At 45.5% G+C, this 24,436-nt stretch overlaps 1 protein-coding gene across 1 annotated transcript; it reads right to left on the bottom strand.

Annotated features, from left to right (window-relative positions):
• Positions 1 to 321: 321 nt before the first annotated feature.
• On the bottom strand, positions 322 to 23,532 carry fzd4 (frizzled class receptor 4; the record flags this gene model as incomplete). Its single annotated transcript, XM_080731071.1, has 7 exons — positions 322 to 746; positions 1,856 to 2,103; positions 4,496 to 4,641; positions 7,474 to 7,752; positions 10,793 to 10,906; positions 12,002 to 12,139; positions 23,167 to 23,532. The coding sequence occupies 7 exons, from the start codon at positions 23,530 to 23,532 to the stop codon at positions 322 to 324; spliced, it is 1,716 nt and encodes a 571-aa protein (XP_080587197.1).
• Between the last annotated feature and the right edge of the window lie 904 nt (positions 23,533 to 24,436).

Genomic DNA, 24,436 nt, shown 5'->3' with positions numbered 1-24,436 from the left:
CCAGCTCTGCTCCGCCAGCATCGTCTCTCTTCAGGTGGAGGTGGTGGAGGCCATCTCTGATTTCCATTGTGTCCTGTCTAGAGGTCTTCGGGTAGGTCCGAGATCCGAAATTACCCGGGATCCGACCCGGCACCGAGCCGGGTCCGGGTCCATTTTTCGTGGGTCTATTTGGGTTCGGGTAGGTAAAATTGGACCCGTGAAGACCTCTAGACTCCTGTCCCCACATTCGTTCTCTCTCTTCCTCCCACCTTCCTCTCTCCCCCTCTCTCTCTCTCTCTCTCTCTCTCTCTCTCTCTCTCTCCGTCCCCGGCTCGCCAATCATCACACCACCGTCTCGTTGCCTTTGGGCTTGATCCAGCCGTCGCCCGGCGCCCGCTTGCCGCCCCGGCCGCCCGCCACGCCCCGGCTCTCCCGGAAGAGGCGCGCCGAGCAGCGCTGCCACGTGTGGAGGGTCTTGGCCGACCAGATCCACATGCCCGAGGTGATGCCCACCAGCAGCGACATGAAGATGCGGAGCATCTCCGACGCCACGTAGGAGTCGCGCGCGCCCGAGCGGAAGTCCCCCCAGTGGGAGAGCTGGTAGAGGTAGCAGCCGATGACGGTGGAGGCCGGCACCGTGTACAGCACGGAGAAGACGCCGATCTTCACCATCAGGCGCTCCAGCTTGTCCGTCTTGGCGCCGTCCTTCTGCAGGTTGGAGCGGATCTTGAAGAGCGCCACCAGGCCGGCGCAGATGAACAGCGTGCCTGAGGGAGGGGAGGAGAAACCACATCGTTGTTAGATAAGCCTACACAGGGATGCTGACAGAAGCCTTGTTAAAAACCCTAGGACAATTTGCCCTCGTGGCCCCCAAACTGTGTAATAAACTCCCTGTCGCACTTAGAACAACAGACTCTCTCCCTAGCTTCCACCGTGGACTGAAGACTCACCTCTTCAGACTCCACCTAAACCCATAGCACTACTGTAACTCTCCCCCTTCCCTCGATGACCATACATGAAGCTAGATAGCATTTTTAGGTTTTAGAAACGTGTTTTACTGATTTCTTTGCACCTATGTCATTGTTTTCTAGATTGATATTCCAATGCATTGTTATATTGTTGTTGATGTACTGACATATTAGCTTTCTTATTTTATTGATGTATTACCTGCTTATTGTGAGTCGCTTTGGATTAAAAGACACTGCTAAATGCCTACATTGTAAATTGTTGTCAATTGTAGGAAACAACGGTACTTATACTTGCACAAAAAGAGCACATCTACAAGGCCTTGTAGACCGTCCGATTCTTGAAAAATGTTGAACATTTGTGCAAGTCTTTGAATATCTTTGACCCGATCCTATAAATGTCTTCTAAATCCTTCTTCTAAATCAGTGGTTCTCAAACTTTTTCATCTCAAGGACCCCCAAAATTACAGGCATTTGGCTGCGGACCTCCTGTTCTCAAAATATGTTGTTCCAGGGACCCCCCCCCCCCCCCCCCAGAGAAAAGAAAAACAAAAATAGCAGATCTACAAGCTCACAGCGCAGCACCGAGATGCCGCGGGAGAGTGTTTTCTGCTGGTGTTTCAGTCTGAGTGTATCAAAGGGTGCGTTAGGAAATGTGCACTGGGTCTGGTTAGGGTTAGGGTTAGTTTTAGGCATAGTTTTACTGAGGTTAGGGTTGGGTTTAGGCATAGTTTTACTGAGGTTAGGGTTAGGATTAGGGTTGGGTTTAGGCACTCACTACACTGAGCACACACCCGGTGCGCATTTCCAAACGCACCCTTTGATACACTCGGACTGAAACACCAGCAGAAAACACTCTCCCGAGATGCCGCGCTGTGAGCTTGTAGAACTGCAATTTTTCAATCAGTTACCTATGAGGAGGTAGGTGGCCAGCGGGGCCACCACGAAGCCCGTGAGCGCCTCCTGCTGGAGGTTGCCCACGTAGCAGAGGCCCGTGAGGTCGTCGGCGTCCACCAGCCGCATGATGAGGATGACGATGGTCTTGACGGCGGGGATGGCCCACGCCGCGATGTGGAAGTAGGAGCTGTGCATCTCGATGGCCTCGTGGCCCCACTTCAGCCCCGCCGCCAGGAACCAGGTCAGCGTCAGGATCACCCACCTGCACAACGCCACAATGAACCCATTTAATAAGAAGAATACATTGAACTTATATAGCGCTTTTCATGGTACTCAAAGCCGCTTTACTAGTAAGGTCACGCCAATTCTTGGCCATCTGGCCAGTGATGTATATCGGACCAGTTACCCATATATGGGGACCCCCAGCATGATAGTCAACAATGTGATGTCAGAACATGCACATCTCTACAAGCTTGTAGATCTGCTATTTTTGAAAGATTGTGACTGTCTCTGAATATAATATTTTTTCGGGAAAAGAAATGTTGTTTGTGCTCAAACTTTTTGATGTCAAGGACCCCCAAAATGATATGTATTTGGCTGCGCCCCCCCCCCCCCCCCCCCCATCTCAAAATATATTGTTCCAGGGACCCGCTTAGAAGCAACATCTGAGTTACAATTGTTCGCTTTAAAAATACATATATTCAAAGATTTGTCTTTTCAAAAATAGCAGATCTACAAGCTTGCGCTGTGAGCTTGTATATCTGCTATTTTTCAATAGCTAAAGTATACAATAATTCCAGGTCTTGAAGGGTAAACACTAAACAGTGTTGATTTCCTTGATGTCAAATTGTCGACTACCTTTTTTCACTGAAATAAAAACGAACTAATCATGACTAAAACAATGGCTAATGAATATACTGTCAATTGGGTCAACACATGAAAACTAGATGAAAATGTTAGGGAGGGACTAGAGGAGAAGAGATCCAGTAGAACCAAGACAAGACATTTTTTTTGTTTGGCTGCCTGAAGTGTTTTAACAAGAGATTCTGGAGTCTCCTGCTAAAATCAAGAGTGTGTCGGCAGGTTTGGTAAAGAGGTCAAATGAGGCTGCTGTTTCATTAGCCTGTGATCCATCACTTGCAGACACATCGCAGAGTGATGCTGTGTCCTCATTTGAGCTGCCATGACATTGTGAAACTATTTTAGAATGGGAGTCACTTCTGGCTGCGATGACTACACACCATCACAAGGCCAAGAAACTCCGGATATTACATTTCTGACTCAATATCTGACATATGCTGAGATGTGCTGGTCAAAAGTCAAATATGCTGCTGGTCACAAGTCAAATATTGATCTCTTGACTTTGACATCCTTCTACTCATGGGTAGAATGAAGAGACTGATTGCAATTTGACAGCTCGTCTCAAAATATTTGAGACGAGTGTTGCAGGGGTTGTGAGCATGTAGATCGGCTATTTTCACAATTTCTGCCTTTTTCTGCCTGAACCTTTCCGTTCATAGACTGAGTCAAACTAAATGTAATGCCAACTCCTACAACTCCAAGTGCTCGTCAGGCTGGGGGTGGGGGTGGGATCCCTAGTTCAAATATGATTATGTGGGGGGTCCACTGCCTTACATCATTGAAAATAACCTGCGATTTGGCTGAAATTACTTTCGATCAGGGGCGATTACGTAACAGCCGTGCCACTGCACTCACTAGGGCATTCATGAATAGTGATTTTTAGTATTCAAAATTATTCGTCCTCAAAGTATTCTAATATTCGACAGGAAATAAATATATACATTTTTTTACAATTTTCGGTCTAGTAGTGACAGTTGCATTACCTGGCTCTTCCTCCATCATGACATAGAGTTTGGTGGCTGGCCGCTGTTTTTCGTTCTAGTAATTAGTTCCGGGAGACGAAACGTGACGCATCAGTATAGAGTCAGACTATAGAGCATTAACCAATTCATCCACCAGGGACATTGACAACTCATTCTAATGACTTCCTATCTAGCCGAGCTGTATAAATCATGAAGAAATAAATAAAATAAAAATAAAAGAGAGAAAAAAATTCAAATGAAAAAAAGCGAATATTCAACGTCGAATAGTGACTTTTTTTTTTTTTTTTATATAATTTTTATCCCACGATTTTGCAACCCATTTTCACCCAGTGCCAATTGCCTATGTAATCCTGGGCTCTGCTCTCCCTCTGCCGCGCCTGGGGAGACTGACCTCATGCTTCCTTCAATGCATGAGTAGTCCAAGTTGTTTCTTTTCACCTGACAGGGGGGGATTTCCCTGGGATGGACGTAGCGCGTGGAAGGAACACCTTATTCCAACCAGTTCCTTTCCCCTCCATCAAGCACCCCGGCTGGCCAGGGTGCTTGATGTTGCATGTTTTTGTGAGGGTATCAACCCTAGGAGACACAGGGAGAACATGCAAACTCCACACAGAAAGGCCCTATCGCCGACCCCACCTAGGGTGTGGGTGCTGATGACGCGGAGGGAGAAACACGCCCCCAGCACCCACAGCGTCCCCCGGCGGGAATCGAACCCAGGACCTTCTAGCTGTGAGGCGAAGCGCTAACCACTGCGCCACCGTGCCCCCCGAATAGTGACTTTGATATTGGAATATTGGGTGAATGCCCTACCAGAGGGAGGAGGCCATGCCGAAGAAGTAGAGTAGGAGGAAGACGATGGCACAGCCCGTGCTCTTCAGGCCTTCCTGCACCAGCACTGGCACCGCCGCCTCCTCCAGGTCACAAGAAACACGCTCCCTGCCCAGGGTCAACCGCACCTACACACACACACACACACACACACACACACACACACACACACACACACACACACACACACACACACACACACACACACACACACACACACACACACACACACACACACACACACACACACACACACACACACACACACACACACACACACACACAGAGGGAGAGAGAGCGATAAGAGCCGAGTGAGTCAGCTGCTACATTTCCTGACAGTGTTTTGACATAACCTTTTTTACCAGTGAGGTCATGCACATTACAGAACACGGGGAGGATTTTAAATGTGATGATAACCCAGTAGTGTTTTCGAGGCCGGACGTGACCGGACGCCGTCAGGTCAATATATTTCCCACATGCACGTGCAGGAACGGCACGGAACGGCACGGAACAGTGCATGCTAGAACCATAGAGTTATAGGCTATACCAGTGTTTCTCAACCACTGTGCCTGGGGACCTTTGGTGTGCCCCTGAGAAGGGTCAAGTGTGCCCCTCGAAACTGCTTGAAAGCCAGTATTGTATTTATAATTTAAAAAAAGATTTAAACTAGTGAAAACAGCCGATCTACAAGCACACAACGCCTCGCAGCGCGAGGCGTTGTGTGCTTGTAGATCTGCTGTTTTCACTACTGTTGTGCGACAGCCTTGTATGATGAAGCAGGCCTTTACTTTGCGAAGAAACGTACACATTTGAAACTTGGAGATACAAGGTTTTCTTCCCCGACAGTGACGATATTTACACCCCCGTATTATGTTGGTGTGCCCATGGATTCTTGGGACATGAAAAGTGTGCCTATGCAGAAAAAAGGTTGAGAAACACTGGGCTATACGAGTGACGACGCGCCATAGCCTATCTAATCAAATGGCTATTTGCATAACAAGTTTACCAGGTTTACCAGTGAGTGGTGGGCCTGCGCATCCCCCATAGATTCACAAGTCTATTCATATGGACAGGCTACTTTAACACCCACTGTAGGTTTCCAGCAGTGACTGTATGTGCATTGTGCGTGCGTCCTCATAGGCTCCATTACTGTGGTAGGTTCTGTTTGAGATTCGTTCAAAGCAAACTTTTAGTTTCTCTACTGCAGTGCAGTATTTTCCATTTGCTCCATGCGCACATGTAAGCACGCACACATCTCAAGGCGCGCGTGACGTCAATAAATGACCGTCCGCCCTGAAAAGAAAACACCAAAGCACCACTGTGATAACCTTTCCGTTCGTACGCATTTCCTCTCCAGGCGTCTGGCCTTTTTCGCCTGCACTTATTATTTCACAGCCTGACGTTTTTTTTTATGTTATTTTTCGTAGGCCATTAGCAGGGATTTCAGAGAAATAACGGCTGGCAAAATGTCCTTGGCTGCACTTGACTGTGCGACAGCCAAGGACTGCAATCGTTGCAGAAACCGTCCATCTCTATGTGTCAACTTTTTAATGTTCGTTTTGCCTCGTAAATGAATACCCTACTTCAGAGTGCCGCACAAAATTTGTGAAAATAGCTGATCTACAAGATCCGGGATCGAAACCACGACCTTGGGATCGAAACCACGACCTTGTGGTCCAAAGGTGAGAGCTAGTTTCGATTCCCGCCGGGGGACGCTGTGGGCGTGTTCCCTTTTCCGCGTCATCAGCGCCCACACCCTAGGTGGGATTGGCGAAAGGGCCTTTCTGTGTGGAATTTGCATGTTCTCCCCGTGTCTCCTAGGCTAGATACCCTCACAAAAACATGCAGTAATCCTGGTCTCTATAATGCCTCCCCCTGGCCAGCCGGGGTGCCTGATGGAGGGGAAAGGAACTGGTTGGAATAACGTGTTCCTTCCACGCCCTGCGTCCAAACTGCGGAAATCGCCTCTGTCAGGTGAAAAGAAGCAACTTGGACTCCTCATGCATAGAAGGAAGCATGATGTGGCGGAGAGAGTCGCAGCCCCAGCCTGAAGCCTCAAAAGTATAGTATCTGCTCTTGTTCCATAGGGATGTCCCTTTGGAGTAATGGTTAAGATATTGGACTTTCACGCGGGAGACCCGGGTTCGAAACCGGGTGGGGAGATTCGGATCACCTCCGTTACATTGGTGCCGTGACCCGGATCCGGGCTTCCCCGTAGGAGGAGGTCAAAGGGGGGTGAGTGTGGCGGAGAGAGTCGCAGCCCCAGCCTGAAGCCTCAAAAGTCTAGTATCTACTCTCGTTCCATAGGGATGTCCCTTTGGAGTAATGGTTAAGATATTGGACTTTCACGCGGGAGACCCGGGTTCGAAACTGGGTGGGGAGGTTCGGATCACCTCCGTTACAATGAGGTCAGTCTGTTGTCTCCCCAGGCGTGGCAGAGGGAGAGCAGAGCCCAGGATTACAAATAGTCGGTGGCCCCAGGGCAATAAAAGGACCGTTTGGTTCAGATTCTCGCAAATTCGCCAAATTTGGCACGGCCACCACGAAAGTGTTAAAAGTGATGACTCATCACTTTTCATCATTAACCATAGTCTTGTAGGGCAGTTTTTTAGCCCAAGGAATGTTTTTTGTGCAAAACGGATGCTTGCAATGGATTCAGAATCATGAAAACCCCCTAGTTTGACCAGTTATATGCTACTTAAAGCAGATTCTTTTTTTGTTTTTTTCCCTGTAATGTAAAGTTAATGGGACACCAATTGCATTGCTCAATTATGGCAGTACCATGGGGTGCCCATCTTGGCACCCATCCTTAAAATGATTAAGTATTGTTATGGACAACATCTGTGCCAAATTTGGCGAATTTGTGAGAATCTGAACCAAAATATCCCTGGGGCCCCCGACTAAAAGGCAATTGGCACTGGGTGAAAAAATGGGTTACAAAATGGTGGGATAAAAATTACCAGGTAGGCGATGCTGTAGAGGTTACAGCACATGGACAGGAAGATGATGGGCCTCTCGGGGTAGGAGAACCTCTGGGAGTCCAGCAGGAAGGTGAGCACGGTCAGCGTGGTGGACAGGAAGCACAGCACGGCCCACACCGCCATCCAGGCGTCCGTGAACACCTTGGCGCCGCGGCGGTACAGCCCGCTGTCGTAGCCGCACTGCAGCGCGCAGCTGTGGCTGCGCCGCACCCAGGCGTACTGGTCGGGCGCCGAGCCCAGCGCCTGGCACTCCTCCTCCTGCGGGGTAGGGGTGGGCGATAGGGATGTTAACGATTAATCTAAAGTCGATGAATCGATCATTAAGGAATTATTCGATTAAAATGAATGAATAGCAATGAATGAGTCACAGGTATGGTGTACTGTATGTGATATCAAATGTGATCTTAACAAAATCACAGTAATCTTTAATCATATTCCATCATATTCTAGAGCTTTGGAGAGAAATAAGACAGACATTTTTGTGCAATTTTGTCTACATCAGCAGTTTTCAAACGTTAAAATGTCAAGGTCTTTTTTTTGTCAATGTCAAGTTACATACTTGTAAGGACCAATTTAGACCTCCCAAAAGCAACCCAGAGAGTCCCTGGACCCCACTTTGAGGAGCACTGGTCTAAACGGTCTGTTACTCCTTTTTCTTTTAGTTAGCTTGTACTGTAGGCGGTTGTACTGTTAGTAGGGCAGGAGAGAGGGGTCTACCAGCACCCCAATGACATGTTTTCGAAACCTGTTTTTTTTGGACCGTTATGATGTCTAGTTATGATTTCTGCTTGTTGCCGTCGCCAACTAATGTCCCATGGGGTTCATTTTTAACCTTTTCTCACAACTATTCCCGATCTGAACCATACAATGGTCATAACAGAAAATGCCATAACGCTTGATGTAAACAACCTACAGGGACAAATGAACACACTTTTCTATATGATTTTGACCCAGGGAATTCATTAAAGTGGTTATTTTTTACATTTAAGCACATCTTGACCCTATTTCAGGACAGAAACGGCGAAGAATAACCCAAAAATGTTCAAAACACGTCTATACTTCTCTTTGTAGAGATGAATTAAGGTGTATTCTTTTGATACCACAGTTTTTTTAGGACCCTTATGATGTCTAGTTATGATTTCTGCTTGTTGCCGTGGTCAACTAATGTCCCATGGGGTTAATTTTTAACCTTTTCTCACACATCCCCAATTAGTGTGGGGATTTAGGGGAGCAAATGCTAAATTCGTGCAATTTTGACTTAAAGCGCGAAATTTTGCACAGATGTAGCCCAGGGCTTGCTCTAATGATTTAGCTAGGGCGCCCGAGTCTGCGACCTTCGGGGTCTCCACAGCGGTCAAATCAAGTTGGGCTTCCATTGACTTTCTATACAGGAGGAAAATACCCAGAAAAAGATTTTTTTTCTGGGTATTTAAGGAGGATCTGAGGGGTCTAACTAGGGGTTTGTCATGATGCTGAATCCATTGCAGGCATTTGTTTTGCACAAAAAACATTCTGTGGGCTAGAAATGGCCTCAGAAAACAATACACGTATGGGTGAGTATTCATGTTAGTCGGAGGCCTTAGGGTTTTTTTTTCTTGTGCTAATCAGTCTAAAAGTTCAAAATTTTGCACAGATGTAGCTCAGGGCATGTTCTAATGATTTAGCTAGGGCGCCCGAGTCTGCGACCTTCGGGGTCGCCACAGCACCCACACAACTCTGAAAAGTGATGACTCATCACTTTTCATCACTAAAGTCGATGGAGCCCAACTTGATTTGGCCGCTGTGGCGACCCCGAATGTCGCAGACTCGGGCGCCCTAGTTAAATCATTAGAGCATGCCCTGAGCTACATCTGTGCAAAATCTTGAACTTTTAGACTGATTAGCACGAGAAAAAAAAAACCCTAAGGCCTCCGACTAACATGAATACTCACCCATACGTGTATTGTTTTCTAAGGCCATTTCTAGCCCACTGAATGTTTTTTGTGCAAAACAAATGCCTGCAATGGATTCAGCATCATGACAAACCCCTAGTTAGACCCCTCAGATCCTCCTTAAATACCCAGAAAAAAAATCTTTTTCTGGGTATTTTCCTCCTGTATAGAAAGTCAATGGAAGCCCAACTTGATTTGACCGCTGTGGAGACCCCGAAGGTCGCAGACTCGGGCGCCCTAGCTAAATCATTAGAGCAAGCCCTGGGCTACATCTGTGCAAAATTTCGCGCTTTAAGTCAAAATTGCATGAATTTAGCATTTGCTCCCCTAAATCCCCACACTAATTAGGGATATGTGAGAAAAGGTTAAAAATTAACCCCATGGGACATTAGTTGACCACGGCAACAAGCAGAAATCATAACTAGACATCATAAGGGTCCTAAAAAAACTGTGGTATCAAAAGAATACACCTTAATTCATCTGTACAAAGAGAAGTATAGACGTGTTTTGAACATTTTTGGGTTATTCTTCGCCGTTTCTGTCCTGAAATAGGGTCAAGATGTGCTTAAATGTAAAAAATAACCACTTTAATGAATTCCCTGGGTCAAAATCATATAGAAAAGTGTGTTCATTTGTCCCTGTAGGTTGTTTACATCAAGCGTTATGGCATTTTCTGTTATGACCATTGTATGGTTCAGATCGGGAATAGTTGTGAGAAAAGGTTAAAAATGAACCCCATGGGACATTAGTTGGCGACGGCAACAAGCAGAAATCATAACTAGACATCATAACGGTCCAAAAAAAACAGGTTTCGAAAACATGTCATTGGGGTGCTGGTAGACCCCTCTCTCCTGCCCTACTATGTTAGTAGCTAGTAGCTAAGTAAAAAATAACCATAAAAATCAAACCTCGGTTCGAAGTGAAGAGGTGAACTGTTATTCTATGTGTTCTAGAGTTATGAACTCTGTGATCTGTACATTCTTTATATTCTGAATGAATGAATGAATAATTTTATCTGGAGGGCCGAATTGTCATGTGAAGCTTGACCAATCCTCAAAGTATCCAATCATCAGACCGGGACAGACACTACACACATATTCTGGACGTACAGGACAGATAAAACCTGTTCATTCTGGACTGAAATGACCATATATGGACATGAAACACACATTTTGTTTTTGAAAAAACCTGTTCATTCTGGACTGAAATGACCATATATGGGCGTGGGACACACAAAGCCACTCATTGGAAGCGGCTTTCACCGCTTCAAAAACCAACATGAAATAGAACCGTGATGAGATCGTGTACGGTGACACAGCTTGGGAGAACATGGTGAGATGGTATGTTTCCATATGGCCCAGCCCTACCTGGGGAGGCAGGTTGCGGTTGACGGGGTGGTAGGGGGGCTCCTCGTCACCGGGACCCTCCATGCACATGTGGTTGTGGTCGTTCTGCGGCGGGAAGAGGCTGCAGTTGAGCACCTAGCGTGAAGAGGAGGAGGACGTGATGATGAGAATGATTGTTTAGAGCAGGGGTCTTCAACAGGGGATCCGGGACCCCTAAGGGGTCCTCAGAGTTACTACAGGGGGTCCACCAAATCTTGTGTGATTTTTTTTCTCCTTTTTTATATTAACCACTTGAACCCTAGCCTCCATATTCTGAGAACTTTTGCCAAAAATAGCAGATCTAAAAGCTCACAACACCTCGCGTTGCGAGGCGTTGTGAGCTTGTAGATCGGCTATTTTCGGCAAATGCATTTGGTGTAGAGGGGAAATAGAGCAGGCTAAGTACAGAGTGAAAGTTTATTAAGTATTGACGGTTCAAGTCGTTAAATATCTAAAAACACACATGAATCCAAAATACATTGATGATTGTGCTGTCAAACGATCAAACTATATATAATCTATGAAAAGGTTGTGGGGGTCCCTGCTTCATCTCTCTCTCAACTAAGGGGACCTTGGCCTGAAAACGTTGAAGACCCCTGGTTTAGAGCCCGGCGACCAATGTGATAAGTGCCCTACAGAAGGAGCGTGGGTGCCGCGGGGGCTTCCGCTAGGATCAGCGGGGATCGCGCCGCGGTGAAGACACAAACACACTTGCTCCGCGAGTGAACGCCGCGCGGTATTTCACAAAGATGACCACAATCCAGCTCTCGCCGCCCACGTGTGCATGCACGAATGAGCAGGCGCGCGGGGATTTCACGGGACAGCGCCCGCTCGCCTTGCCGATTTTAATTTGCAATGATCTATACTATATACAAAAGCATTTATTCCCTCAAAAACATGCACTATTGACATGTTTCACACAGATTACATTTCTTTGCTAAATAGTTACTATATCGGTTTTAAATCATTGAATCGAATCGTATCGTATCACCATGACTGAACCAATATCGTCCAAGTATCATATCGTCAACCATGTATCGTGATGCGTATCGTATCGTTGATAAAATGTATTGTTACACCCCTACTCCTTAACGTGGTTAACATCGTCTCGTTAACGTGGTTAAGATTGTCTGGTTAACGTGGTTAACAATGTCTGGTTAGTCTGGTTAGTTATGAATGTGTTGAACCCACCTCCGGCCATATGAAGCCAAACTCGTTGAGCACAGGCAGGCACTTCCTCTTGACGGACAGACACATGCTGCCACACGGACCAATGGGGATGGGCACCTTGTCTGTGCACATGGGCACGTAGACGCTGCACAGGAAGAACTGCAAAGGAAGGCGAGAAAAAAAAACATGTTAAGATTCAGTGGTTCTCAAAAGCCCCCTTTCCACTGCAGATTTAGCACCACACTACACCACACCACAAAAAATATCTTAATTTTCCATTACACAAAAGTACCCCTATCGGTAAGAAACAAATTGACCCCTTTAACTGTAATTATAATACAATATAAATTTGTATTACAACTATCCTAATTATAATACACTATAATAGATTATAACAGTGATTATAACAATCTATTATCATGTATTACAACTATATCCTGGTGGTCTCAATGAAAGGTCAGTGAGTGATCAGTCATTATGAAGTGTTTGGCCCCGTTTGGCCTAGCTCAGATCTACTCTGGATTGGATACTTTGTAGTACCACATTTAGTACCTCTTTCACACCACTCTACCCAGGTCTTTGTAGTGGAAAACCTGGCAGAAGTGGGCAGTGTGGAGTGGTGTGGTGTGGTGTTGGGCCATGCCAGTGGAAAAGGGGGCTTTTTTCCTGGGGGAAGAATTCACCAAAATAGCAGATCTACAAGTGCATAATGTGTTGTGACTTAATGTGTTGTGACTAATGTGTTGATCAAGTAGCCTACATACATAGGCACATCCTTCCCTGCTGTGCGTGGCTCTAACATTCACAACATGTCTACATCATCATCTTCTCCAGTAGCGGATCTATTTTCACGTCTATAAAGAAAGTCGCACACAAGCGGAGCCGCAGCCAAAACTGCAGCCGACGGTCTGTCCCCAAGGTTAGAGAGAGAGGGAGAGAGAGAGAGAGAGAGAGAGAGAGAGAGAGAGAGAGAGAGAGAGAGAACTTCACAACGCCTTCAAAGACATGCTGCGGACTTAACGACACTGAAGAAGTGGATTTAACAACGCTGAAGATGTGTGCGGTGTAATGCTGCCATAATGCACCCGTAATCCAACGCTCGGTTTTATTCCGACTGCTCTGCGGTCGGCTTTGAAGTCGGTATCAAAAGTTTAGGGGGTGAGGAAGAAACTGAATATAGGCCTTTTCACACGGGAGAGGAGAGCGGCACCTGCCGTCTTCTCCCTTGAAAGCGGCGAGGTTTAGATTAGCAGGTTATTTCAGACGGATGCTAGGTTTGTTGTTTACTTGGTACCCTATAGTTTCAAAGTACCAAGTTGTTGTTTTTATTGTACATTGCTAGGGCTGTCACAATTATTTTACCTGACGATTAATTGTCACTCAAATAATTAACGATTTAATTGTGTTTTTGTCGTTGACAATTACATTTCTGCTTGGCTTTTAGACTTTGAAGTTGCACATGGTAGATATGACACATAACCTAAATATACAAAGAAATGACATGTTTGACAACTTTATACTTAAAAAAGAACATTGATAGTGGGAATAGCCGATCTCCAAGCTCACAGTGACGCGTTGTGAGCTTGTACCGGTAGGTCTACCATTTCTACTATTTTTGAAAGTGTTTGAAAATATGAAAATTTTTCAACATGTAAACGATTATGACGATTATGACAAAATAGTCAAATAATTGCGATTAGACGATTATGTAATAATTGTGACAGCCATTTTGAGTAGAACATTTGTTCCCAAACGTATTCACTTCAAGAACCCCAGTTTGATATCATGTGTACCTTTTTCTCTTTTTTTGGACATAATATGAGGTTTCCACACAGACACAATATGGTGACAGCAGTGTAAAGCTTTGGTTCCCAAACTTTTTTAGCTTTTTACATTTTTTATATGTTTTACATTAACCTCTTGAACCCCAGCATCCCTATATTCTGATTTCTGAGGGGAACATTTTCAGAAAATAACAGGTCTAATAAGCAGGTCTAAACGCTCACAACGCCTCGACGCTGAGAGCTTGTAGATCAGCTAAGAGGTTTGGTGTAGAGCGAAAAAGGAGCAAACCATATTTTAGGTTTAAATGGTTAAATGTCCGAAACAACAAACAAAAACAAAACAAAACATGAATTTACACAACACTGATGATAGTCAATGAAGCCATCTATGAAATCTATGAACAAGTTTAATATGCAAGACAATTCGCGTGGCTACCCCCGTCCCCCGCCTCCCCGTTCGTCCTCCCCGCACAGCGGAGCCAGTGTGTTGCGCTGGCCTACCTCCAGTTCAGCCAATCACAAGCCGCGACCGACATCTCATCTCCAATGAACACAATTTGTTTCCCTAAACCGCAGCCTTGTCGGCCTATGGGAGCGACGCTGTGACATTCAGCGTTGCTCGTCAGCCCTCCTGTGTTTACATATTAACTCATATGCTGCCATTTAACAATACCTTCGTACTCTTTAACTGCCATTCGTCTCCATAGACTTCCATGTAATTCATAGTGCACGGATCATGCACACCCATGCCTAGATAATGCACCACGTGTGTCCACATTGCTCACAGCTTTCAAACAAAAAAATCCGAATGGAAATCCGTTCAGGCATTCATGAGATAGCAGCCATTATGTTTTACACTGTTGTGAGCTTGGAGGTCTGCTACCTGAGTTGTATGGGGGTTGTATGGGGGTTAAACAAGCAATTTCGCGATCGCTATCATGCCTACTAACGTTTTTGGGGTCCAAAAAAAAAATTTTGGAAAAAAAAAAAAAACATTTTTTTTTTTTTTTTTTTTTTTTTACGGGATTCACGGGCGTGGCAGGGTGGTACAACGGGATTTTTAAGGGATTCACGTTTTTGGCAGTTAATGAGTTAATGTCTTCAATGAGTTATGGCCCGCCTACTTTTTGACCGTCAAATCACACTCCACCCAGCACTATGTCCCTCCTTCCTGGGCCGTTTCATTAGGAAATGCGTCACCATAAGGAAGTGGAGCAACTGGAGAACTTCCATTGCAGAGCGTCTTTAAGCCTAACCCTAACCTCAGTAAAACTGCGTCCACGTTTTTCCCAATGACCCTAAGCGCGACAGTGGGGGCGCGGGGGGCTGCAAGGGAAAGGAACGCTTGTTTTCGGTGATGCCGACGGAGGCGCACCGTCTCAGGCGACCATGAACCACGTGAGACACCGCCGAGGGAGCGGAAGCGAGCGAGTCGCTGTGTCGAGCGTTGCGACGGTCGCATGAGCCGACTCAGCGCCGTTACCGAGTTATGTGTGTTATGGACAGAATTGTAAATCTTCGTCCCCCTCCGCGCGGCCCAAGTGAATACAGCGAAGCGCTCCCTACCTCTTTGCCCACCACTGGACCCCACCGTTGTGCTTAAGTTCCTTGGGAAACGCCAGGTCGCAGTAAAACTATGCCTAAACCCAACCCTAACCCTCCTGCCGGTCCGTGTGGCGTTGCCTGCCGCGGCTGTTGTCGGCAGTTACCGGAGACGCCGCGTCTAACGCCGGTTCCCGGGTACCACCAGCATCTAAATACTGAGTCAGGCAACTTCAAAAACTGTCCAAAGTGCTCACAAAAGCCAAACACGTCTGTGAAGTGAAATATCCCTTTAAACCCATTCAGAACGGGTACACTATATTGTGTATCATTATTTTATGCTTTAACTATTGAAAAATAGCAGATATACAAGCTTGTAGATCTGCTATGACCCGATTCTATAAGTGTCTTTTGAATCCTTCTAAGATTTTTTGAAAAAACCTATGTTTCTATGTCAGCAATCTGGCTAGCCATCGTCAAAGAAAAGGTCCTTTTAACTTAACTGGAGCTCAGTTAGTCTGTTCTTGAGAGACTACTGTGTCAGTGGTTCTCAAACCTTTTCATTTGAAGGACCCCCAAAATGATATTTATTTGGCCACGGACCCCCATCTCAAAATATCTAGTTCCAGGGACCACCCAGAAGCAAAAATTTAGCTACAAACGTTCGCTTTGAAAATACATATATTCAAAGATTTGCACACATTTTCACGACTTTTTAAAAAAAAATAAAAAATAGCAGATCTACAAGCTCGCAGCGCGGCACCGCTGTGAGCTTGTATATCTGCTATTTTTCACTGGTGGTTAAATCCTATGCCTAAATGGGTTTTAAGATATATCTATAACATGGTTATAGAGATTCGGTTCCCACACAGATCCATCATATGGTGACAGGGCTGTATGGCATTTTCTGGGAGTTTCCACCAGCAGCCGTTGGAAACCCGAGTGCCGTCTCTCACTGCACTGCTAAAGCCGCTCAGGTTACAGCGGCAGGAAGCCTCCCATTAGAGAGCAAATGTGTGGGGGGGGGGGGGGATGAGGTTACCCTGCTCCGCTCTGCGCGCGCGAGCGCGCACATGCGTGTGTGTGTGTGTGTGTGTGTGTGTGTGTGTGTGTGTGTGTGTGTGTGTGTGTGTGTGTGTGTGTGTGCGTGTGCGTGTGTGTGCGTGTGTGTGTGTGTGTGTGCATGTGTGGCCTATATCACACTACTTGTAAGGACTAAATGTCCCCAGCAGTATTTAGATAGATAGATATAGATAGATACCTTTATTATCCCAAGGGGGATATTCAGTGGTCCAGTTGTAGCACAGCAGTATACAGTTATTTACAAAGTTACAGAGACGTAAGAAATAGATAGATAAGAGGGAAAAAAGAAGAAAAAAACAAGAGCAGTACAGTAACAATAAAGAGAAGGTGTAGCAATAGAGGGGGCGAATAATATATAAGTATATATACATAAAGTGTCTTACAAAAGAGACCATAGCAGTCAATGCTAGTTAGTGCAAACAAGTATCTCACTGTCATTGTTAAAAAATCAAACCTCGGTTCGAAGTGGAGCGGTGAATCTGAGCAGCTATACCGTGTGTGTGTGTGTGTGTGTGTGTGTGTCTAGTCTGCACAATAGTGCCATAGAAGCTGTGTGTGTGTGTGCCTGCACAACAGCGCCCCTCCTTTAACTTGTGTGTTGTGTGTGGCCACTCAAGGTATTGCCAGGCTACAGACATAGCCAGCCACCCACATAGCCACCCACCCACCCACAGACATACCTGTCTATTGGGAGCGCTTTCACCGCTCCAACAAAGCAAAATACTCAGAAACTACCAACACAACCTAATAGTGCAATGTCAAAAATCAGTGCGAAACAAAAAACAAAAAGACAGCTCAGAGAAGAAGAAACTAGGAAGCGTTCTATTTGACAAATAGACATTGTGAGGAAAGGATATTGCTTTATTATGGTTAAAAAATATCTATATATTTTTTTAGAGATGGGCTTACTATACACAAACAAGGTTATATGTTGAGTTGGGTTAGAGATTTCCCCATTTCATACTTAGTTGTGCAGCTCACAACGTGTAATAAGTGTGGTGTGTGTGTGTGTGTGTGTGTGTGTGTGTGTGTGTGTGTGTGTGTGCGTGTGCGTGCGTGTGTGCGTGCGTACGTGTAGGTCTATGATTTTTTTTAACCGCTGGAGCAGCAAATGTTGGCTTCATCCCACAGTGTGTGCGTGCGTGCATGTGTGCGTGTTTACATGTAGTTAGTTATAGCCCTATTAGATACTTAAACCCTAGCGTCCCTCCCACCCGCTTATGGGGCAGGGGGAAAATAGCAGATCTACAAGCCCACAACGCTTGTAGATATGGCCATTTTCGGGAAAGAGATTTTGATATGCAGAGGGGAATACTAGCACACCTAGTATAGAGCCCTGGGGGACCCCGCGGTCAACTAAAAGTATATAGGGTTTAAGTGGTTTTATGCTATCTATAGCCCCTTTTCGACTGTAGCTTTAGCACCACACTACATGACACCACACCACACCACACCACACCACACCACACCTACATTTTCCATTACACAAAGGTACCCCTATCGGTAAGAAACAAATTGAACCTTTTGTGATTATAATACAATATAAATTTGTATTACAACTATCCTAATTATAATGCACTATAATGGATTATAACCGTGATTATAATACACTATAAAGTATTAATGTATTACTATGATAATTATAATACACTACAATAGATTATAACAGTGATTATAACACAATAGACTCTATTATCATGTATTACACCTACTGTATATCCTGGTGGTCTAAATGAAATGTCAGTGAGTGATCGGTCATTATGAAGTGTTTGTCCCCGTTTGGCCTAGCTCAGACCTACTGGATTGGATACTACTTTTTAGTACCACGTTTAGTACCACTGTCACACCACTCTACCCAGGTCCTTGTAGTGGAAAACCTGACACAAGTGGGCGGTGTGGAGTGGTGTGGTGTTGGGCCATGTCAGTGGAAAGGGGGCTTATGTGTATGAGCACTTTAGTGTGTTAAGGGCATAATATAGCAGTCCAACACACTTAACAATGTGAAAAAATTACATCAAAGCCAGTTGATCTCTCCTTACTAATTCGGCAAAGCCGCTGATATCGATATGTAAATAACAAATCTTCCAACTCTGCACTAGTCATTAGATTATAGGCTGTAGTAGTGAAATCTGAGAGAGAGAGAGAGAGAGAGAGAGAGAGAGAGAGAGAGAGAGAGAGGGAGGCGGAGTGGGATGTAATTCTATTTTTCGCACGGTGGAGGATGAGACAAACAAGCATGCCTTCTTCTGGTAAATACTGAGGGCAGCATTGTTCGCCGGCAGACAGCAGATAGGAACACTATGCATATTGTCGCTCTGTCCGACATGAACAAGTTAATCTCAACGGACAGCTGGAGCGCTCGCCGTAAAATCATCACCACACCGGCATCATAAAACCATCTCCATCATTCAGTCCCATTTGGATCACAGCCGCAAGTCAGCAGTGCTGTATTGGCCTGTTTAGTGCAGTGGTTCTCGAAACAATGGCATGTCAAGGATCTAGGCAGGGACGTGCTGGCCATTGGGAAAAGCGGGACAACTCCCGAACGGCCGGTTCATTCCCGGTCCAGGCCGGCCATTAGGAAAAAAATGTAAATAAAATGTCGGCCTTTGTTCCATTTTGGGGGCTGGGCGGCCAACAGAGTAAATCGTCACTGTCGGACAGAAACCTTGTATCTCCAAGTTTCAAATGTATAAATTTTTTCGCGAAGCAAAGCCCTGCTTCATCATACAAGGCCGTTGCACTTGCACAAAAGTAGTGTTTAAATCATTTTTAAAATCATTTTTAAAATGATAAATACAAAACAAACGGTTTTGGACATACAAGGTTTCCACCCGACAACGACGAAATATAACTCATGTACAGTAATTGGCCCACTGGCTTGTCACTTGTCATGATCTGAAATGGCAAATCTTTGAGTAGCAGCAGCGCTATAGAGAGAGATATCTCTCTATAGCGCACAATGAGGGCCTCTCTTTTTCCCGGGCTGAATTAGGGGCCCAGCACGTCCCTGGATCTAGGGATGGGACGATAAGCGATATTATCGTTTATCGTGATCGTATCGTGGAGATTTAATTTATCGTGATATCGTCCTCCGTCATGCCCTGGTATCAATTCAAATGTATTTGCCGAGCTGCATATCCGGTACCACTTAAACTCTCTAAAATTGGTAAAAGGTACTTATAATATACTTACTTGATACAGTCTTTTTCACTCTCTATCAAATGTCTTTGCCAAAAAATAGCCGTTCTATAAGCTCGCAACGTGACGCATTGTGAGCTTATCGATCTGCTATTTTTTTTGGCAAATGTTCCGCCCCAGGATAATGGATTTTGATTATCGCGACACTGTCGTAAATCGTGATTTCTCGATTTCTTTTGCCACAATAATCGTGATATGCCATTTTCATATCGTCCCCATGTCTATTAGTGCAGTGGTTCTCAAAACAATGGCATGCCAAGGAACCCCCCAAATTGATATGTAAGCGAGTCGACCCTCCACACACGCGCACACACATCCGAAAACATTTCTACCATGCTGTATAGGCAGATGCTAGGTTCATTGTTTACCTGTATATTTGAGGCACTGCTAGACTCCATTGTTCTCCTCATTGTTAGTCACTCTGGATAAGAGTGGCGTCTAAACACCTATTAATAAAGTAGGTATTCCCCCTAAGAGATGTGTTAACAACATATAGTTATGTTTAAGAGCAAAAATGTAAACATAAAACTAAAACTATGAATTAAGAATGTTATTTAGATACCGTAGCAGCATGTTGTTTAGAGATGCTAGGTTCATTGTTTTCATTGTTCACCTGCTAACCTAGTTTCCACTACATTGTTCTCTCAATATAATAGCCTATTTACCTTGTTGTTTATTGACTATAGAGTTCATACTTTACTCTGCTTATCGTCGTTGCCGGTGAAAACCTTGTATGTCCAAAACCGTTCGTTTTGCATTTATCATTTTGAAAATGATTTAAACTAGTGAAAACAGCCGATCTACAAGCACACAACGCCTCGCACCGCGAGGCGTTGTGTGCTTGTAGATCGGCTGTTTTCACTACTTTTGTGCAACGACCTTGTATGATGAAGCAGGGCTTTACTTTGCGAAAGAACGTAGAAATTTGAAACTTGGAGATACGAGGTTTCCACCCGACAACGACGTTATTCTTGTTTTATTTATTTGAGTTGCTCTGCTAAACTCAATTAAATTGCACATTTTAAACGGTTCCCCATTCCGCCAAGGACCCCCTCAAGGACCCCCTGGGGGACCCCCGGACCCCACTTTGAGGACCACGTACTGCTGCCACAGTAAACTCAATCTCACTTGCCTTGTCATGTGCTCTGTGACTCCGCACGCACGCGCGCGCACACACGCACACACAAAACATTAAGCACAATGATGTGCTCAGAAGAAGGGCCATGCGTAGGCAAACAAACAACTGCACTCTATACAGCGCGTGTGTCTCCCTGTGGGAGGATCAAACCTAATAATAGTAATTGATTTTCCTAAATAAAATAAGACAATTACGTCCATTCTTAGTTCGAGGAACGGTTGTGTAAGCCAGGGAGTAGGTCTGCACAAGGTCTAACAACAACACCCTAATGCGTTCTAGTGTGCAACGGTATCAACATTCTCTACTGCTCCCAAATCAGTGGTTCTCAAGCAATGCCTTTTATTTTATTTCCCCCACAACAAAAAGACAAGACTTTTTTAAGGGTCCATTTGGTTCCTTCCTAATTATCAACAAAATATACAGCCAGGGACCCCCTGGAACCCGCCTCAATCAAAGACCCACAGGGGGTCCCCCCAGACCCCACTTGGAGAACCACTGCCCCTAATTCCTAATTCCTCAGAGTTGCAGACCTCTAAGGGTCCATTTGGTTCCTTCCAAACTATCAAAACATCAAGCTGTGGAATGTGGACCCCCTGGAGCTCCCTCCTGGGGGGGGGGGGGGGGGGGGGCGACACCCCACTTTGACAACCACTGGATCTAAAGGCAGTGGTTCTGACCCTAACTAGGGCTGTCACGATATGACATTTTACATGACGATTAATTGTCACTCAAATAATTGGCGATTAGCGATTTAATTGTGTTTTTGTCGTTGATAATTACATTTCTGTTTGGCTTTTAGGCTTTGAAGTTGTACATGGTAGATATGACACATAACCTAAATATACAAAGAAATTACTGACATATTTGACAACTTACTACTTAAAAAATAACTTTGATAGTGGACCTCACAACACGTCGCGATGCGACGCGTTGTGAGCTTGTAGATCTGCTATTTCCACAATTTTTGACCTTTTTTTAAATATATGAACATTTTTCAACGTGGAAACGATTATGACGATTATGAAAAATAATCACGATTATGTCAAAAAAAAAATCACGATTAGACGATTATGTAATGCTAGAGCCGTAAAAGTCTTTACTTAAATAAGGGGTCCCTGGGCGTATCTTTTCAAATGGGGGTCTGCGTGTCAATTCGGGGGTCCTTGACATGGAAAAAGTTAGAGAACCCACAGCCCAGAAAAGTCCACCAAGCAGTCAGCCAGCCAGCGGTTCTCAAAAGCCCCTTTTCCAAAGTGGATTTCAGGGACTCAGTGGGTTCCTTTAGGGGGATCTAAATTGGCCCACCACCCATACAAGTCTGTAACTCTGACAGTGTACAAATGGAACCATGTACACTGGCAGAGTTAAAGGGGAGACCTTGACATGTGAACGTTTGAGAAACACTGCTTGAGTAGGGCAAATAACTTGAGCTGGCTGGAGCTAGCCGTACTGTGGATTGGGTTAATTAGGTTCCATTTGTACACTGTCAGACAGCGACTTTTAAAGGGGAGACCTTAGCCCCTTTTTGACTGCAGCTTTAGCACCACACTACACCACACCATATAAAAATATCTACATTTTCCATTACACAAAAGTACCCCTATCGGTAAGAAACAAATTGACCCTTTTAACTGTGCTTATAATACAATATAAATTTGTATTACAACTATCCTAATTATAATCCACTATAATGGATTATAACTCTGATTATAATCCACTATAAAGTATTAATGTATTACTATAATACACTATAATAGATTATAACCGTGGTTATAACACAATGGAATCTATTATCATGCATTACAACTAATATCCTGGTGGTCTAAATGAAAAGTCAGTGAGTGATCAGTCATTATGAAGTGTTTGGCCCTGTTTGGCCTAGCTCAGACCTACTCTGTATTGGATACTTTTTAGTACCACGTTTAGTACCACTTTCACACCACTCTACCCAGGTCCTTGTAGTGGAAAACCTGGCACAAGTGGGCAGTGTGTGGAGTGGTGTGGTGTTGGGCCATGTCAGTGGAAAAGCGGCTCTTCTTGACATGTGAAAGTTGCTGTACTGGGTTCCTTTAGGGGGGGTATACATTGACCCATACAAGTCTGTGACTCTGACAGCGTACAAATGGAACCAACTGAACCCTATCGGGTCCATTTGGTTCCATTTGTACACCGTCAGAGTTTAAGGGGAGACCTTGACACGTGAAAGTTTGAGAAACACTTGTACTTTAAACGCGTGTACCTTGAGCTGGCTGGAGCAGCACTTTACAGGGTCTAAATTGACCCATACAAGTCTGTAACTCTGACAGTGTACAAATGGAACCAAATGAACCCTAGCGGGTCCATTTGGTTCCATTCGTACACTGTCAGAGTTAAAGGGGAGACCTTGACACGTGAAAGTTTGAGAAAAACACTTAGACCTATACTTTAAACGCGTGTACCTTGAGCTGGCTGGAGCAGCCGTACTGGATGAGCGGCGTGAACGTGGTGAGCTGCAGCTCGGCGTCCGACTGCAGCACGTTGCCCACCAGGTTGGGCATCTTGGTGACGTTGTAGCCCAGGCCCTGGCACATGGCGATGCGGATGGGGTCGCAGGTCATCTCCTCCGCTTCGACGTCCACCACCCCACCGACCCCGACGACCCCGCCGCCGCCACCGCCGGCCCCGCCGAACGCCCCGTGCACCCCCGTGGCGCCGGACAAGAGCACCACCAGCAGGGCCACCGAGAGCGCCCCGCATGGAGCCGCAATTCCAGCGGTGGTGTCCCCCCTCCGCCGCCACGCATGAACGCCGACACCACCCCGCATGACTTTATACTTGTCTCTCCCCCGGCGGGGTTTATTATTATTTGTGTAATTTGTCCCCCCCTCCTTTCCTTTCCTTTCCTTTCCGATCCTCAGCTGGGAAATGCGTTGCTGCCGGGCACAAGTTGAACTTGTCCCAACCTCTCTCGGATTTGGTTGAGTATTAGTCCCGGGGTCCGCTGGAATAAAAGGTTTATTTGTCCGGGGTTATAATGCCCTGAGCCGCACAACAAGACAACACACTTTCCAAAGAGTTCGCTCTCTCTTTCTCTCGGCTTTCCTTGCGCTAGGAGTAAAGCAGGCAAAGCCGCCGCTCTGAAGCCATTCGGAAAATAAATAAATAAAGTATCCAAGTTGGGGAAAACGTCCGAAAGAATAAATCGTATATTTCCAGAATTCTGCCGATCGTGCACCTCGTTTCAAAAATCCAAGTCAAAATGCGTCCCACGCGTAAAAACGCTGGTATCTTCTCTTTAGTATCCCGTAGACATCCCTGTCTCTCTCTTGGGCTTGTTCTCCGATATACACTCCGCTAGTAGATCCGTTACCAGTGAACCCACATACACACACACTCACACACGCACACACACACTGACAATCACACACAGCACACACGCCGTGGACACAGAGCATGCAGGCTGGGGGTTTTGCGGTGGCTACTGCCTGCGCGCCTGGACCGCTGAGCTGTATTGTATCCAGCGATGTGTGTGGAGACTGGAGAGAAAGGCTACTCTGCCCCTCCGCCAATCACCGGGCCGGGGAGCCGAGCCTCTTTGGCCAACCCGTGACCGGCATGGAGCTGATGGAGGCGGGGTCAGATTGGTGAATAGATAAGTGCCTCCCTCCCTCCCCTCCCTCCCCTGTCTGTTGTGTTATTGTTGTAGTAGTATTGTGTGTGTGTGTGTGT

The sequence above is a fragment of the Nannobrachium achirus genome, assembly GCF_963921795.1.
Source record: "Nannobrachium achirus genome assembly, chromosome: 8".
Classification (NCBI taxonomy): Eukaryota; Metazoa; Chordata; class Actinopteri; order Myctophiformes; family Myctophidae; genus Nannobrachium; species Nannobrachium achirus.
This window is presented reverse-complemented; position numbering and strand designations above follow the sequence as displayed.